The 18,007-nt window shown below is 49.5% G+C and overlaps 8 protein-coding genes across 8 annotated transcripts; 4 read left to right on the forward strand and 4 right to left on the reverse strand.

Annotated features, from left to right (window-relative positions):
* Positions 1 to 500: 500 nt before the first annotated feature.
* On the forward strand, positions 501 to 1,475 carry Z518_06504 (uncharacterized protein; the record flags this gene model as incomplete). Its single annotated transcript, XM_013414636.1, has 2 exons — positions 501 to 585; positions 640 to 1,475. 2 exons carry the CDS (start codon positions 501 to 503, stop codon positions 1,473 to 1,475), a joined length of 921 nt encoding a protein of 306 aa, XP_013270090.1.
* A 530-nt stretch (positions 1,476 to 2,005) lies between these two features.
* On the forward strand, positions 2,006 to 4,279 carry Z518_06505 (uncharacterized protein; the record flags this gene model as incomplete). The annotated part of the gene is made up of 3 exons (XM_013414637.1): positions 2,006 to 3,074; positions 3,908 to 3,958; positions 4,014 to 4,279. The coding sequence occupies 3 exons, from the start codon at positions 2,006 to 2,008 to the stop codon at positions 4,277 to 4,279; spliced, it is 1,386 nt and encodes a 461-aa protein (XP_013270091.1).
* A 65-nt stretch (positions 4,280 to 4,344) lies between these two features.
* Z518_06506 (uncharacterized protein) lies at positions 4,345 to 4,664 on the forward strand (the record flags this gene model as incomplete). Its single annotated transcript, XM_013414638.1, has 2 exons — positions 4,345 to 4,426; positions 4,510 to 4,664. The coding sequence occupies 2 exons, from the start codon at positions 4,345 to 4,347 to the stop codon at positions 4,662 to 4,664; spliced, it is 237 nt and encodes a 78-aa protein (XP_013270092.1).
* A 561-nt stretch (positions 4,665 to 5,225) lies between these two features.
* Z518_06507 (uncharacterized protein) lies at positions 5,226 to 6,227 on the reverse strand (the record flags this gene model as incomplete). Its single annotated transcript, XM_013414639.1, has 1 exon — positions 5,226 to 6,227. One exon carries the CDS (start codon positions 6,225 to 6,227, stop codon positions 5,226 to 5,228), a length of 1,002 nt encoding a protein of 333 aa, XP_013270093.1.
* A 2,171-nt stretch (positions 6,228 to 8,398) lies between these two features.
* On the forward strand, positions 8,399 to 10,207 carry Z518_06508 (uncharacterized protein; the record flags this gene model as incomplete). Its single annotated transcript, XM_013414640.1, has 1 exon — positions 8,399 to 10,207. The coding sequence occupies one exon, from the start codon at positions 8,399 to 8,401 to the stop codon at positions 10,205 to 10,207; it is 1,809 nt and encodes a 602-aa protein (XP_013270094.1).
* A 77-nt stretch (positions 10,208 to 10,284) lies between these two features.
* Positions 10,285 to 10,596, reverse strand: Z518_06509 (uncharacterized protein; the record flags this gene model as incomplete). The annotated part of the gene is made up of 1 exon (XM_013414641.1): positions 10,285 to 10,596. The coding sequence occupies one exon, from the start codon at positions 10,594 to 10,596 to the stop codon at positions 10,285 to 10,287; it is 312 nt and encodes a 103-aa protein (XP_013270095.1).
* Positions 10,597 to 10,628: 32 nt separating this feature from the next.
* Z518_06510 (uncharacterized protein) lies at positions 10,629 to 11,940 on the reverse strand (the record flags this gene model as incomplete). The annotated part of the gene is made up of 3 exons (XM_013414642.1): positions 10,629 to 11,203; positions 11,274 to 11,513; positions 11,670 to 11,940. The coding sequence occupies 3 exons, from the start codon at positions 11,938 to 11,940 to the stop codon at positions 10,629 to 10,631; spliced, it is 1,086 nt and encodes a 361-aa protein (XP_013270096.1).
* A 1,718-nt stretch (positions 11,941 to 13,658) lies between these two features.
* Positions 13,659 to 17,159, reverse strand: Z518_06511 (uncharacterized protein; the record flags this gene model as incomplete). Its single annotated transcript, XM_013414643.1, has 7 exons — positions 13,659 to 13,966; positions 14,022 to 14,197; positions 14,254 to 14,318; positions 14,369 to 14,597; positions 14,657 to 15,135; positions 15,198 to 15,499; positions 16,727 to 17,159. The coding sequence occupies 7 exons, from the start codon at positions 17,157 to 17,159 to the stop codon at positions 13,659 to 13,661; spliced, it is 1,992 nt and encodes a 663-aa protein (XP_013270097.1).
* Positions 17,160 to 18,007: the final 848 nt, after the last annotated feature.

Here is an 18,007-nt window from a genome sequence, read left to right on the forward strand (position 1 = left end):
GCGAAACTTGGAGAGGTTATGATCGCAATGAATAAATGTGTGGTGCTCGATTGGTAGAGAGGTGGAAGTGGCCGATTCGATTGTTCAGCAGGGGGCACTGTGTACGTATGACGGAGGATGAGGAGTTTCGTGGACTGGGAAGACGTGTACAGTGAGTGGTCTGTAGGCACTAAGGCCAGGAGCTTCTGGCGGCGCTTCAAGTTCTTGGCCACTGAGGATGATCAACATACCGCTGCGGCCGATTGTGTCCCGCAATTATATCACTTTTGCAGGTCTCTGCTGCAGACACATAGACAAGGCCAACATTACTACGTCTTTGAAAGCCGTCGCCGTACAGACCATCACTCACTCGATCTCATTCGCTCTCTGACACTCCTGCAGACTTGTCATTTTGTCTTGACTCGGCCAATCTCATATGAAAAAGTCTGGCCGTCATCCCCCTCCCGAAGGCCCTGATTCTCGATTCAACCGCAACTCAGTTTTCAGAGACTGAAGGCGAAATGGCCACCTCAGATCTCGATCAGTTGATCATGATGGGGTTTGACAAAGAAAAAAGTGAGCTGGCTTTAAAGAATTCTGGTGGCTGTAAGGATTCTTGACATTTCTGCCTGGTTACAACATATACTGAACACGGGTCAGTGGCAGATGCGATCGACTGGCTAGACGCAAACTCATCAAAGTCCATCGAAGAACTGAAAGCCGAAAAAATAGCTGCCGACGAAGCAAAGGCGGCCGAAGCAGCTGAAGAGGCGAAAAGTTTACTGTGCAACGAGTGCGGGAAGAAATTCAGAGGAACTGCTCAAGCCGAATTCCACGCCTCCAAATCAGGTCACACAGACTTTTCAGAGTCCACCGAAGAGATCGCGCCCTTGACCGAGGAAGAGAAGAAAGCGAAACTCGCAGAACTTCGAGAAAGACTGTCAGCCAAAAGAGCCGCGCGAGCAGAACAGGACAAGATCGATCAGAAGCGAAATGAACAAATCAGTCGGAAGAAGACAAAGGAGACGGAGGATATGAAGGAACAGCTCAAGGTCAAGGAGCAGATCAAAGAGGCCGAGAAGAAGAAGCGCGAGAAACAAGAGGACATCGAAGCAAAAAGGCGGATACAAGCCAAAATTGCAGCCGACAAGGAAGAACGCAGGTTAAAGGCAGAGAGAGAGAAGGCTCTGAGAGCAGGAATGGCTGCACCCGTGACAGCGACACCACCTCCGGCGGCCGCTCCAACTGTGTCCAAACCAGCCTCGGAATACAAAGAGACTCGATTGCGACTTCAGACATCGGCTGGGAATATCATGAAAACCTTCCCTGTGGAAACGACATTGTTTGAGGTTGCTTCAGCGGTAGCAGATGAGACCGGACGAGATGTTGAGAGCTTCACCCAGAACTTCCCCAAGAAGGTATTCAACCAGGAATTTTTTGGCGAGACGTTGAAGGAATTGAGACTCGTGCCCAGTGCCAGCTTGATTGTGAAGTAGGTTCTTTGCATTTTCCATTTTCCAATGAAAAGTTCTCATGGCGATGGCGTTTACGACTGGGGCTCAATCAAGCTGCATGTCAGGATTCAAACAGAACCATTATGGGCTGGGCTGACGATGAATGAAAGGGACTATCCATTGCCCTGGTAGCATGATAATAAGAACCCTCTTAATGCATCGTAAATGAGAGAGATCTTACCCAGAAGATATATACTGTAAGAGTTGGGACAAATGAGATGTTACTATCTAGAACATCCATGGCTAGATGGAACAGAGCCTTTTACCTGCACGTGCAGAGAGTGATTGAACATTAGATGCCGGAGGGCTGCAATTTTTTAGGGTTGCCTGCACCCTCCCGGATAACTGCACCCCCTCCAATGCCATTTCTTCCGTCACCGCATATTTGGTCTCCTGACAAACCGGTGAGCCCGATTCACCTCTACTCGTCTCCAGGAACGATGATGGCTATCGTTCCACCCTCCTTCGACTTCTGCATCTCTCGCTGACTGTTCTCACATTGAGAATTCATCATGTCTACTGCTACCGAAATTCAGTCCATCAGCAGAACCCGACGAGCAATCGGTTCGACCCCTACCAAGAATGAAGGCAATTTAAGAAGGGAAGAGTCACGTCGTGGACCACAGTCACCGGAAGACAAATTTTTCTGGACCTACACCGAAGAACCACATCGGACCCGGCGGCAAGCAATCATCAAAGCACACAAAGAAGTCTTGCAATTGTGTGGCCCAGAACCACTCACCAAATACCTGGTGCTCTTCGTCGTTATCCTCCAAATCACCTGTGCCAACCTGCTGAAAGACTCGCCTGTCTTCTCATGGCCATACCTCCTTACAGCCTACGTTATTGGAGCTACTGCCAATCAGAACCTCTTCCTTGCTATTCACGAGATCAGTCACAACCTTGCCTTTCGCACACCAATATATAACAGATTATTCGCCATATTTGCAAATCTTCCAATCGGATTGCCATATTCTGCTGGTTTTCGACAATATCATTTGACTCATCACAAGTCTTTGGGCGTCGATGGGGTGGATACGGATCTGCCTACGGCCCTTGAAGCGATCCTTTTGGACTCGGTCTTTGGAAAGGCCTTCTTTTGTACTTTCCAGATTCTGTTTTACGCATTGAGACCGATGATGGTCTACCAGATACCTTTTGGTCCAATCCACTACTGCAATATTGCCGCACAGATTGTCTTCGATGTCATTATTGTCCAATGCTTGGGGCCCAAGGCCCTGGTCTACCTCCTGATGAGCTCATTCTTCGCTGGATCTCTCCATCCATGCGCCGCTCACTTCATTTCCGAGCACTACGTCTTTGCGAAATCAACTCTTCAAAATGGCCAAATGCTAAAGGATGTGCCAATCCCCGAAACATATTCATACTATGGCCCCCTCAACGTCCTGACCTATAACGTCGGCTATCATAACGAGCATCATGACTTCCCTGCCATTCCTTGGACTAGACTGCCCAAAGTCTATGAACTTGCTCGAGAATTCTACGAGCCTTTACCTTGCCATAAGAGCTGGCCCTTGGTGCTATGGCAGTTCATTACTGATGAGGAAGTGGGCATGTGGTGTCGGGTAAAGAGAGCCGAAGGTGGACGAATTGTAGGAGGATGGCAGGATGGAGAAGTTCAGAGTTGAATCATGAAGAGCCAACGAGAGCAGATCCCACGATAGATACCAGCTAATGGACCGTGAAAGACAGCATCACGAAGATGAGTATATGATTCATCTCGGCTGCAGCCGAGAAGCATTGATAATGGTTTTTCTTTTGTTGATTCCTTGATTCTAATTCTTTTGTCGACGTTTTCGCGCTACAGCTTAACTACTACGTGCGTACTTGATTGAGAATGCAGTCGCGCCGGCCTTGAAAAGGCTTTTAGTTACCCTGTTCAATGCCACTCCGTATCATTTACTGTTTCTTTTCTGATGCTGGCTTTCCCTATCATGGGATGACAGTCCAAAATGTCATCCTCTCCATGACGGTCAAGTGGACCGGTTTCACAGACTATACCGGGTGCAGGGGCATGTCCACTCGGGTGCAACCCGCAGTCACTCCCAACGTCAATGAAATCAACCTAGATACGCAGAAACCCCTGAGAGCGCCCTCTATTACTCCCGTCAGATCCTTGTTCTCGCCACTCAACCGTTTCCCAATCGGAGGAGCCTTACTCATAACGAACTTTCTCATCCCACCAGACTCCAAGTGCCCAGATGAAGGTAGTTTTCTCGATCAGGTCATCATAGCAGTCAATATCAGAGAGAAGGGGAAGGTCGGCCCTACATATGACATTGCTGTGGAAGAAAAGATTTCTATTCACGGAAGAGGGGGCTGATGGAGGACTCCAGGTCACTAAACACCCCAAGGACCACGTACCGATGTCATGTCACACTGAATGTCTACAGTGAAAACCGACCTTCCGCCGACTGCGGTCATCCTTCTTCCTCATCCACACTGTATGTCAAATACGCCAGATTTACAGTGCCGGCGACAGGTGTCTCTTATGGACAGCGGTGAGTACGATTCTGAACACAACGTATCGGGTTCTCATCGAGGGCTGGGAGCGTCAATTCACGACGGAAGGCAATGTCTTTTTCAAAGATGCCTCAGTGCACAAAATGGACGGCGAACTCGGCCATGTCTACACTGTAATCTGCGGCTTGGAGATGGAGACTGCCTATAATCTGGCACAGAAGGTTCTCGAGGACGAACAACGTCTCATTGCCGCATCTGACTGCTTAATAACATCGCTCATGCGGCTCATCAATACAAATTAACCCGCCCGGCAATCACAGAAGACAATATTATCGATATCAGAGGTGGAAGGCATTTGTTGCAGGAGATGAGCGTTCCATCTCTTGTTTCGAATGACACTTTCATCGTTGGTGGAGGTGGTCAAGATGATAATGCGATGGAGGGTCCAAGTATGTAATTGTTGACCGGTCCTAACTATTCAGGGAAGTCAGTCTACCAGAAACAAGTCGCTCTGGCTGTCTACATGACCCAGATCGAATCATCCCTACCATCCAATCCGCCACCATCGGTATTACGGATAAAATCCTGACTGGGATTCCCATCCGAGAAACGGCATTCGTGATAGATATGCAGCAGATTGCCATAAGCACTAAAGTCGCGTACGAGAAAGAGCTTGGTGGTCATTGACTAGTTTGGCAAAGTTCCTGACAGCTGTGACGGTGCTGGTTTTGGCCGCTGGGCCTTCTGTCAATTGTTGTCCCTCGGATCTGAAGCTCCAAAGGACGCAAGTAGCCACTCACCTCCACGAGATCTTTGACTTAGGGGTTATTCAATAATTTCAGAAACATCTCCTTCGCGCATATACAAGTCCGAGTCGACGGAACAGAGGATTGCAATGAGGGAAATAAAGGCAGTCAAGTGACCTATCTTTACAACATTCGGCCCAGTCGAAGTGATATTTCCTATGGAAGACAATGTGCTGCCATGATGGAGTTCCAGCTAAGGTCGCTGATCGACCGACTGAATTGAGTTGACCAGCTCAAAAGGTGAAGATTTGGTAGAAATATGTTCTGCTTTGAGTGGACAAGATGCTCAAGCTCTGGATGCTGCAGAATGGTCCACACGAATCTTTATGAATGAGAACTTTGATCAGGCACCGACAAAGGAGGACTGGGCGTCTGCTCTTGATTTCATGCTGGAACAAGGTATAGAGGATGAGTCCGTCCAGTTGAGTGGGCGTCTCCCAAATTATTTGGCTGCAACAGTCGCATTCATTCCTTTCTGTTTGCCCCAGCTTTTACACTTTGCAATAAAGTCCGGGGCGACAAAAATAATAACCATGGATCCGAGCCAATTCCAAAAGACATCGCTGAGACTTTGTCGGATGCTGCCACCCATAGCGCATCCACGCATAAGGTGTCCCAGGAACATTGTAGTGATCATAAACCTTCCTGCCTCCAGTCGATGGAGAGCAACCTTAGCCACCTCATCGGGTTGTTGTGGTTTGTCGTCCTTCTCCAGCATAAGCGTGAGTTCTGGTTTCATTCCGTTCTCATTCTCGAAACCCGGCGAGAGAATGCCCATAGGACACAATAAATGAACTGCAATATCTGCATCTGGAGCAGGACCAGGTCCTTGCCGTGCACCATTGTATACTGCCACTTCTTGATTTAAACCGTCCACCAACGCTCTCATCGCTGCCTTCGCCGGAGAATATGGCGAGTAACCTGCCACAGGGAAAAATGCCAGTGTGCTACAAGTGAAAACGATATGCCGAGTGGGACGGGCCGTCGATGTCCTGTTCTCTGGAGACGAAGGTTTCTTCCACAGGTTCAAAGCCGCGTGAGCCATATATGCGCACGACCAGTAAATTGTATCCATTTGTCCTCGAAGCGTGTCAATGCTTGCATCTGCAAAGAAAGATGGCTGGCAGTTTCCGGCACAGCAGAAAATAAGATCGGGAGGTTGCCCATTGTTCCATTGTGATACTTGGGTGAGGATCTCGGGTGCGGATTCAGGAGAACGAAGATCGAAGGAGAGATTGAGGAACTTTTGCTGCGGTCTTGCAGCGCGTGCTTGGATGGTACTGACTGCCCTTTCCAGCTTTCCCTTGTCTTGGGCCACGATGACTACATTGGCTCCTCTCAATGCGAGCTGTTGGGCTATGGACAGGCCCAGTCCTTGAGATCCACCAGTGACGATCGCAGTCAGTCCATCGATTGGGAAGCGGTTTTTGCCAGAGAAAAGCATTCTGAAGACGAACAAGCTCACAGTGAGTATTGCGACGAAAGTAAATATAGTAGTCGTCAACATAGAGATTTATTATAGATTTTGTGAACGAGAGGAAGTGAAATGATTACAGGGCCATGCTCGACAGCTGGAGTCGCGCTAAAATTTGACAAGGATCCATCCTTCCACGGGGCGTTTGAAAAGTATCGTACAGTAGTCCGTTTGTCTAACCCCCACTCCTTGGTGTCTCCATAGTTCCCAATAGGAATGGCAGGTCACGCATCACCGAATGCGAAAGGTATTTTTATGGTACAGTAGTAGCATGAAATTTCAACCCATTGCCTGACTGAAAACTTATACAAGGAGGATGCCCGGCCCATATCAAGAGAATAACTCCTGGATAGCCTTCGCTGTCAGAGAGTAGTCGAGAAATAACAACCATTATTGCCTATTGAGACCAATCCTGAAGGACCATGACCATGTCTTCCTACAAAGATCGACTCTACATGTATGCGATGACTCCCCGACACCTACAAAGATAATTGGAGACTTCAAGCGGAGACAGACCAATATCATGTGGCCAATTGGCGTGCGAAAAGAGACCGCAGAACGAAGGACACATGGGACTTTCGAAAAGAGGACCCTGGTGTCTGTGACAGCTCAGATACTTCTTGTGCGGGTGTTGATCGCGAAAATTGAAGCCCCTCGCAAGACACTTGGAGGCCTTGCTGCAACGCGTCGCCATCGTTCGAGATGATCCCAGTGGAAGATGTCCAACTTGGGTCAATGAATGCGCCAGCTCAAGCGGTAAAGGATAAAACCTTGGGAACCGGGGTCGTAGATTGAGATACCGTCGAAGGAGAATGTCTGTCGAATATGAGAGAAGAAAGATGGAAGGTAGATTCCAGATAACACCAAGGAGTATCAAGTACGATCTGATCGAAGGAAAGGAAAGAATGGTGGTATGTTAGAGGGCGAACATAACTAACCTTCGTCTCACATTTTGTAAGCGCACCATGATCTGTCAATCCGTGGCCAATGCTGAGGTGCCTGGACGGTAAATCTACCACAATTGTGCCTGGCTGGCAAATCGTGATAGTACAGGAGGTTGCAGCTTAGTCACATCATGTTGGACAATCTTCGTGGCGTCTGCTCAGTCTCTCTTGTGTCTGGATAACTATCCAGAAACTCATCGATCCTTGGCCACAGATCAGTGCAAACAAAGACGGAAGAGGAGGCGCCAGCTTATTTCCAATGGACAGGCAACCACCCTGCTGTTTCTCAGTCGACAATGCCGGCCACTTCCTGGCCTTGACCAAGCACATTTCGGAATGAAAGGTGCCCCTGCGTCATTCGAATGGAATAAATCTCGAGTTTTCTCTGCTTCAATGATCATATCCAGCTCTGTATGACCGCTTTTCTCTTCGATCCAGTCACTAAACACCTTATCAAACTCCGAGACATTATCAAAAGAACCAAATGGCCTGGCGCGGACGCGTTCGTCGTGAACAGGGTTCGAGCTAATTGCGCCAACGCAGGCAGGTTTGGAGGACCCCAGGGGGGTTGAGTTTACACGAAGCTCGTTGATGAAGGTTCCTAGCTGGCCTATAACATTGCGCTGCTCCTCCTTGGACGATTTGTGAAACACAGTGTGTCAAGGAACCCCACGAATTCGGCTCATAAAGATGTTCCTCGTTGCCATATTTGGATTCGAAAGGCCCTGCAATGCAAGGAACAGGTGTTTTATATCCTTGGACACGAAATCCCAACGTATGTGTCTCGGAGAGAGATACGTTCGGCCCATATTGAAGCACAAGGCTGAAAGGTAACAATAAGACTTTGGAACATGCCCATCATTTTGGAATAATTCGCAGCGAGTACAACTTTTGCGCGTTGAAGAAGCGTATCACTGATGGAGACAGAAGGGCCTCTCTCGGGTTCCTCGCCGCGCATCTAGGCTCCGAGGACTATGTTGTGATATGGGCAGGCAAGCAAAGGGAAGGACATATAGAAAGGGGGAAGAACTTTAAGGGACAAAATCGCAGCCTTGCAGTGCTTGGCTTTGCGTGATTCAATGCAAGGTTCCTGGGCTCCTCCACGTGACCGCAGATTCCTCGAAAAAATATGGCCGATACCAAACAATTTGAACACGACTTGAAGCATCTCCAAAGATCTCTGCACCGCATCCAGTGATGACGAGGAAAAGAAAGGCTGGCAGAGTGAATTCTCTGCCTGTCACTTCCCACAATGAGCACATTTACGACCCTAACGATAATTTTGACGATTCCCAAGATGAATTTTTTGCGGGGCGAGACAAGATCCTAGTGGACGAACAACCGGCTGCGAAAAGAAGGCGGAAATTAGAAGAGCAGGAACAAAGTTTACAACCCTCAGATGAAGAAGTCTTTCAAGATCTCGAAGACGAGGACGAATCAGAAGATGAAGCTGTTGTAGACAATCAAGGTGATGAAGACGAAGACGACCAAAACTGGGGGACTTCAAGAGCAGATTATTACAATGCAGACGTCATCGAGACAGAGGCGGATGCGCTCGAGGAAGAGGCAGAGGCCAGACGATTACAACAGAAACAATTGAGGGCAATGACAGAGGCTGACTTTGGTTTCGACGAGAGCGCATGGATCGAAGAAAGCCGACAGACACAACAGAAACGCCCGGCTGTTGAGAAACTTCCTGAATTGCAAATACCGGAATCAGCCACAGCGGAGGAGCGATTGCAGATGCTCAAGACCCGATATCCCGAATTCGAGCCATTGACAAAAGACTTCCTTCGGTTACAGAACACTTATCCGGAATTGAAAAAGATGGCTGAAACTGCCGTATCAGGCCAGGAAAGCGGGCAGAAATTGGAATTGGTTCCTTTAACCAAGTTTCGTGCGTTGTCTGCATATCTGGGCTCCATTGCAATGTATCTGGCACTTCTCACATCTTCCAAGTCAGGCATGGCTCTAGCACCTGGAGAGTTGCGTGAACATCCTGTCATGGACAATCTTGTTCGATGTCGACAATTGTGGCAGGACGCTGAAACACTTCGACCAGTCGAAGGTCAAGTCATCCCAAAGGACAAACCGGTTTCCCAGGAGCAATACCGAGACGAAGTGGCGCGGAAGACTACCCAGCCTCCTCCCGGAAAGAAGACCAAGGCAAAGGCCACGTCAAAGCGAAAATCACCATCACCATTACCGCCACCCGTGGAAGTCGTCTCCGCAGAAAACAAACCCAGGAAATCCAGAAAATTCAAGGCCAAACGAAATGAGCTACAGGAGCTTCTCACCACATCCATGCAAAACACTGTGGGAGAAGAGTCGGATTTCGGAGACGAAGCCCCTCTCACACAGGAAGAAGCCGCAGAAAAGGCACGAAGAAAGAAGAGCTTACACTTCTACACTTCACAAATCACCCAGAAATCCAACAAACGAGGAGCCGCATCCCGCCAAGCAGGTGGCGACGACGACATCCCATACAAAGAACGTCTCCGCGACAAACAAGACCGCTTAATCCGCGAGGCCGAGCAGCGAGGCAAATCCGACGCTCGTGGCGCAGAAGTCTTAGATGATGCAAACGACGACAACAATGACGAAGACGATGATGACATGGTTGCCAGCCACCAACTCAACTCGGAGGCGAACGAATATTACAATGCTCTCGTCGCGCAGAATAAGCAGAAGAAAGCAGACAAACAGGCTCGAGCAGAGGCATATGTCCAGGCCGCGAAGGAGGGTGCGCGTATGTATGCCGAAGAGCAGATTGGCGAAGATGGCAAGAGGAAAATCAGCTATGCAATCGAGAAGAATAAAGGACTTGCTCCCAAACGAAAGAGGGATGTGAGGAACCCAAGGGTGAAGAAGAGGAAGAAATTCGATGAGAAAATGAAGAAGTTAGGATCGATCAGGCAGGTGTATAAAGGGGGAGAAGGCCGAGGTGGTTATGGAGGGGAGAAGACGGGGATTAAGGTCAATTTGGTTAAGAGTATTAAATTGTGAAAATGGTCAATATGAACGTGTGTATGAACAGGACGAGGATTATTGCCTTTCTTCATGCGTCCATCAGGTACATCCATTTACTTGGACAGTGTCGCCGTCGGGTCGTCCTTCTCTTCTTTCCTCCATCTCAAGTCAAATGCCTTGCTCTGAGCTGTCAAATCGGGCCCAGAGATGGTTTCGGAGCCGCGCTTCTTCTCGTGGCCCGGACTCCCCTGTTGTGGGTCCTCCCATTCGGTATGTCGAAGGATGACCTTGCGAGGCGCCAAAAATCCTCCTGATCTCTCTTCAGGTATGCTGGCTCTCAATCCATTCCTTGATGGACGCTGGCAAAGAGCAGCCTGTGCTATCATGTTCCCTTTGAATGGCATCGGCGCTGCAACGAGGTACATTAGGAAATCCTCTTGAGATCAAAAACAGTTCATCAACGATATTCTCCGCGCACAGGTCGACCATCCAACTCATTTGACCAAACCTTGACATTCTGTGTCGAGTCAATTTCATGTACCTCGGAGCTCGCCAATTGCTGAGCATAAGCACGATTTAAGGCGGTCCGCGTCAGCGGTTCATACAATGGAGAAGGCATCTCTTTAGCGTCCTTGAAGTCGCAGCCTGACTTGTTCCGTTGGTTCCGGCGACGGGCCCTAGTCAAGATGAACCAGAATAGACCGCCGATGATAGCGATGGCGCCAAGGCCGCAACTAACACCAATGCCAGCTGCTGCACCTGCGCTGATTCCTGAGGAGTCGGATGTTGGGGCTGCGGTCGTCGTAGAGCTCGATGATGCAGCTGCCGTTGTTGCGGAAAAGGTAGATTCGGTTGCAGAAGCTGATTCAGAAACTGAAGTAGAAGCTGGAGCGGAGGCGGAAGATGTTGACATTGACGTAGCAGCAGATGGATTCACAGTAGTGGTATCGAACAGCTCTCGTTGCAATGGTACCATCTCTCCCAACGTGGCATCAGGTTTACTATCACAAGCCGATTGCATTGCATTGAGAACTATAAAAATAAATGGCCATCAGCATGTTTCACGGGCGAGGGTTCTCTCATGCATAGCGTTTGAACTTACAATTTCCCAACACCACAGATCCAGTTCCCGCTTGTAGGCATGATGCGCATGTATCTGCATATTGTGGGAAGGCCATATCATTGATCGAGCAGTATTCATATTGCTTTGCCGGAGCAGGCAAGAACCACGAGGTCGTGAGGACCGGGTACAAGCCGGCACAGTCGACTTCACAGTCGGGTAAAGATGGTGTACTTCCATTCTCTTGGAACAAGCAGTATTGGAGCGTGTATTTCATGTTGACTTGCGTTATGTTAGTCTCTATGCACGTACATTATACGTATCGCAAGCGCTGTACGTATGTATACCAGGCTTTCGACATTAGCCCCCCCCCTCCGGCGGTGATCCCGATTGAGGCTCAGGTACAGCAGTAAAAAGGGAGGAGTAACGTCTGCTTACATAAAAACCAATAAATATCATTATTCTGCGGCGTGCTCAGGTCTCCATTATCGGCTGAGCTCGTACTTTCGCATGTAAGGCAGTCACGCATCGTATCACCTTTATCCGAGTCAAAGTATTCATGATCACTGCATGATAGGTCCGTGTACACTGTCAGACTTGGTCCGTTGCAGAGACTCGTACACGACGAGGTAATGGTGACTTCGATGCTACGGACTGGAAGTATCCAGAGGAGTAGGAAAAAGGTCGAGAGTTCTATTCCCATCGCCATGGTCGCTGAAAAGCTCACCGACCTTGCCTCACCCCGATAAAAGAGCAAGTGAAGGGAAGATATCAAAATATCAAGGAAATAGACCGCTCAGAAGAGAAGAACGAGAGACATAGTAAAAACAGGCGTAGAAAGGCAAAAAAAGAGAAGGTGGAGCCCAATGTCCCACTCATCGTTGAGCCGACCACCCTAAAAGACTCCTCAAGGACATGACCCGTTGCAGTTTCTGTTTTGGCCCCAGGGATGCACGCGTCTCGAACGTGTCTCATATCCGCTGCCCATCCTGGAATCACCATGGAATATATCCAATGAGGACTCCAAGTGAGAAGGTCAAGCATTAATCGTACAGGGCTAAAGTACCGAGAAAATTTGTCGACTCAATGAATGGAAACCTACAGCTAGCAAATTATGGAGTTCGACAGACGTGAAACCCAAAGGGCCACATTGCAATCTCAATGTTTCTTGGCGAACAAAGGCTAGCGTAAGGGTCGGGACCGTAAAAGCCAGCGTAGTCTTAGTATACTGGCTTCTTCTCCTGGACTAAGAAATGTCGATGAAAGACCGTTCAGCGCAGGGATATATGATGGAAGACATGATGATGAACGAAGGTATGCCGCATATGTAGTAGGTTCAAAATGGTGCCGTTCATGGGTCGCCAACCTCATGATTGCCATCAATGAATTTTGCTTACTCATGGGATGCAATCCATTGAGTCGAGCATAGAAATTTTGCCTCGTTGTCAATATTGAGACCGTAGCCCAGAGACCTGCACTCACTCTTTGCCTGGGCGGTACATCTTCTGCTACTAATGCTCCCATTCATCTCAACCACAGAAGGTCCTTTTCAGCGCCACCACCGCATTCTACATACACACACATATATATAAACATGCGCAAAGGCCTTTCCTCGCAAAAAAGACGAACACTTTCCTTCATAAGCGGGAATTGAACTCAGGCAAACCCCCAACCAAAAGATGTTATCCCTTCCATAGTCTCTACTTAGGTTCTTTCCGAATGCTAGTTTTCAAAGTCAATCCACTCTCTGTTGAGACGGAGACACCAGTAGAGCACAGCGATGCGACAAACTTCCCCCCGGATGGTGGTTTGGTATTGGAGTGTTTTCAAAAGCCCGTGGCGGTCAGAGTTATGAGCAGGATTCGTGTGTGTTTACTTTACAAGCTTGCTCCATTTTGGGCTGACAGCATGTGATTGTGATGGTGACAGGAATGAACAAGGCGTTGATGGTTTCTGCTGGATCTGGTTTGAAAGACCTGTGAACACATGTTGTCAAATGGATCACATTGAGCGCTCTGAGTGCCGCTATAGCCAGCACCTCGTTCGTGTGTTTATATAGAGCACCTACGGTCCCCCTTTTGCTTCGCTACCATTTTTCAAGGCTTTCGGAGGCTGAGATATCGTCTTACCTTGAGCACATGGAGTCCTAATTTGGACCGATCTACGGAGACTCTTGCCGATGCTGGAGGCCTCATCATCGTAGAGTTGTCGAGGTGATAAAAAAGTAGACGCATCGAGAATTGCATATACTTTCCAACCAAACCGAGCAAACCATTTGCTGAGTCAGGTGGGTTGTCCTGTAGCACAGAAAAATGTCAATCCGTGTGGGAACGGACGAGGGACACGCCGATAAGGACAGCCTACTCGGTATCAGTCCAAGGACAGGACAAGACAAGAATGAGGCTTCCATTGTCAGAAGAGTTGGTTTTAGTCCCCTAACTCCTTGGATCCACAACTTGGAGGAGCGACATGGATTTGCCAGTATTTCCAAAACTTGCGGGGCAGAGGTCCGCTGTCGGTCCTATTCTTGTCTTCGGCATTATACTCGGGGTGAGTGACGCATTCGGACAACAAGCCCGCCTTCTCTCCCGTCGACTGATAACGCAAGAACTTCTCCGACACCTTGACATATTGATTTACTCCTTCGTGGGCGTCGATGGCTGAACCGGTGGTCCAACTGAGCAACAAGGGCTCGATCAACGGCGCATCCGTCACGGATGGGTGAGATGTACCCACTAGGAAACAGATTAAGAGAGGAGCTGAATTAGCGATACGGACAGGGTCACGTACAGGAAGTCAAGAACCATGCATCTTTGCCTCTCTTCAAAATACCCTGTACGACATCCTTGACAACGTCGAAGTGCGGGCGGCCAAAGAAGATTGAATGTCGACTAGACCAAGAGTTGGAATGGATGATCAGAGTCGAAACATGGACGTCGTGGTTAAGAAGGCCGCTTCGTTTGCCCCTAGGCTCGATTAGCATGGGGGTTCACCGAGATAGGATATAGAAGGGGAGCCGTACGGGTCAAGAACCACTGCGCCCTGGAATGGGAGAGCGTTTGAAGGTCCGTTCTTCAATGTTTGAAGCTGACCGATTTGGTTAGATGAGGCTTCAGCGGATCAATGCATCGACGTACCGCCAAAGTCGCACCGAAAGAATGTCCTCCCACGGTCGCGTTGTTCATGGCAAGACGGCCTTGCCATAGATGCAGATCCTGACCTTCACGGCGGGAATTCATGGAGAATACCTGACCCCCTCGGCCCTCGTTGATATGTCGGAGGACACGAACCGTTGCCTCGACTTCTGCCTGGCGGAAATCAAGCTGTGCTTGCTTGAACGTCTCAGAGTCCAGGCCAGAATCAGGACTTTATTATCCCGTCAGACAAGAGGAACTGGGCGGAAGAAATGGTCATCGACGACTTACTGAACATCGCCGAGTGAGAAATGGAGCAAGTTTCTGTTCTTTTTATTGTTCTGCATGATCACCGAACCCGGTCCACTGCCGTCACGATGCTCAATGGCAGCCACGACGTGACCTCGACTCGCTAGTTCTCCACAATATTGCGTGTACTGTGTCCGAGAACTGGCCATGCCATGCGAGAAGACCATGACCGGGAACCCATCGTCGATTTCAACGGGATAGTTGAAAGGGTCAAAGGACTGCCGGACAACAGGAGAGTCGTGAAGTGGCACGTCCACTTGCGCGGGGATCTTGATGCCTCCCACCCAAGCCCACATACCCCAGGTGAGGATGGTGTTGGTGACGAAGTTGCTTATGCGTGCGAAACGGGCATATCCTGTGGCGACGATCCCCAGTGGCCGGGGAACCCAGAGGTGATGTGGTTTGGAAGAGGTGACCCCTTTGCTTGAGGGATAGTAAAGTGTGAAAAGGACGGTTTCCAACTGGGTTGAGGCGTCATGTTAATCCGCGAGGATATTTCTTCATGATCTTATTTATCGCTCACCTGAAAAGCTGGATGCCCCGAATCCTTGAATCTGGCACCATGGATGACTCGTGGTTCGGTGGGGATTTCGAGATCTATGGCACCCACCGAATAAGGACCCGTATATGGAGGGAGATAATTCGACGAGAATACAGGCGAGGCGAACAGGAACCAGCAGACCGAATATGTGGCCAGGCCAACGCACAGGAGGTATTTCCATGTCATGCGTGGACGCAGGACTGGTCGCAGCTGCTGCCTCAGCCTGTCCCATACCATTGACACCATGGCCGCACCGTGCTGCTGATGAGACTGTACGCCGGTGTCTATGACACAGAATCGGTGTCTAAAGAATGGTCAGTAAATGAACCGAAAAGGCCGGGGTTTTATGTCAAGTCTTGGGTCATTGGCAGTGGCGAAGATAAGCGGGAAAATGCAAGCCGGGTAACCCGTCAGTCAACACCAACACCACCAGCTCCAGTCGATTGGTTACTGAATGGTGACACCATCCGGAAACGGAAATCCCATGGCCACTCCTTCGGCTTCAAGATACAAAAACCTCGAGATCTCGGACCAATTTTGTCCCTTGGAAGTTCATGAAACACCCCCATTCGGCAGGAAGATGACTTGCCAATAAAACAGGCAACAATATTATGGACGCATATCCATGCATTTCCACGAAGTCCTGGTTTTCGGCGCATGAGGATGATCATGAGGCACGACGGACTAGCACAAACAGAAGTGGGAAAGGCCAGCGCCGAGACATCAACGCTGACGCCAACACTGGGGGCTTGCGTCTCGGATCTGACTCTAAAAGGGACTTCTCTCGGGAGGAGAAACCGACTTATTAATCACGTTGCCTTTTTTCTATCAACACGGACATGGAGAGAGGTGAGGAACAGATGTGGGATAGACAACAGAGATCAGCAACGTTGAATCCCCTTTCCCCCGACAACAGTACCAAATGTCCATATCCATAAGCATCATTAGATATAATATAAGGTCCCGTTCTCTATGCCTTGGTTAATCTGTCAATCATACCGCCCAATCCAATTTCTTATTGTTGCGTGGGCACCACACCAGCATCTTCATCCTTTGCCAGTAGTTGACCATCCTTTCCCAGATCTGCTCGATCCTTCATCTTCTCTTTCGGCGCCAGCATCAACCTCTTGCACGACTTCCATCTCAAGAGCCTCGCCGCCGTCCCGGAAAGAAGCGTATTAACTCCTCACCATGCAACCAAGACTCCCCACATGTCAACCGACATATTGCTGCGGGGTATCGAACAACACCATCCGACTAATTTTAACCACACGGTAAAGGGGTAGAAGAGACCATACCGGCTAACTCCCGCCTCGAGCCCGAGCAGATAAAACACCGTGATCACGTTGGAGATCGGAGGAAAAGGGGATTTGAAACGTCAGGCTGACAAGCGAGGAGGTGAGGGACATAACGAAGTAGGCGGCAACGGTCGAGACATATTTGCACATGACTAGTTGGTGGAAGGAACCTTTACGATGGTATTCTTCGGAGTCAGGTGCGCAGGGGGATACAAAGTGCGTCGGCAGAAAGAAGGCGAAAGAGAAAAACGCGATGATGATCTGGTAGATGAGCGCGACGGTGACAGCCGGGGTTGACGGTTGTTGGAGAGAAGCGGCGGAGGTTGATGGTGGTGAGGCCAATAGCAGGAGAAGCCCCTTGCGGAGGAATTGTCGTCGGGGTATTTGTGGAGTTCATCGCTTCTGGAACCCAGGACCAGGCAAAGGTGGATATCACGTAAGTCAGGAATCTCTCTAGTTCGGGAACAATGTGCGAGCCGACGGCGACTTGGTCGCGGGCTTCGACGTAGATGGTCTGGCATGCTCCGGAAAGATCGTAGGAGGAATTTCCCGCGGCTACAGCCTGTCGAAGAAGTGTAGAGGCGTTGGCGTGGATGACGACGGCAGAGAAGGCTTTTTCCTGATCGATTGCATCGTGGGCTTGCATGGGATCACCGTCAAACTCCGCCGGAGACGTGATCACATATGTTATGTGTGGCAGAGGAGAGGCTTGCCAAACTCTTGCGCCATCGACGACAATAGGACCAACGATGGGTGTCTCGGTGCGGTTGGTGTACGGTGCGATCAGACCGTCGAAGTCGACGACTCAGTCGTGAAAAGTGGTGACTTTCTCGTTGTTGTTGTACAGAGCTCCCCAGAAGAGGGAGAGAATACCAAAAATGCAGACACAAAGGATGAGCGCTGAGAGGCATGTCAGCTATCGATGTTCCGCTCTGGGAGAGGAGAAGGCACACGTGCTTGTCCGTGCCCATTCCTTTCGGACTTGATGCCTGATTGCTATGCAGTTCAGGATACCAGAATCCTACACGACTCTCATCCGCCTTTGCACTATTCCTAGGTTCTATCTCGGAGGGAAGGTGTTCGGTGGTTGCTTGAGACTGTCTGGCCGGGACGTCGACTTCCAAAATCTGGTGATTCCTCCATCATGATTGGACTCTGCTGGGTTTGCGCACAAGGGATTAGATAGATTGAGAAGGGATCGATGGATTGAGGGTCTTGGATCTTGGATGTTGCGGCCGTGCTGCATCGTGACAAAGATGCCGTCCTCATCCTGGCTTTATATGACAATTCTTGGCCCGCTTTTCATCCAGAACCACCAAGAAGATACATGTGCTAGGCATCGATTATGCACGGTGGATCGTCAATGTAGTCGCGTTGTACGGGGTGTACCTCACTAATCACATCAATCAGATCAGGAAGCTGACCTCCCATCGCGGTGATATTCAGGGCACTTCTCAATAACCTCGTGCTTTGCCCAAATCACCATCAACGGAC

Source organism: Rhinocladiella mackenziei, assembly GCF_000835555.1.
Source record: "Rhinocladiella mackenziei CBS 650.93 unplaced genomic scaffold supercont1.5, whole genome shotgun sequence".
In the NCBI taxonomy this organism is placed as follows: Eukaryota; Fungi; Ascomycota; class Eurotiomycetes; order Chaetothyriales; family Herpotrichiellaceae; genus Rhinocladiella; species Rhinocladiella mackenziei.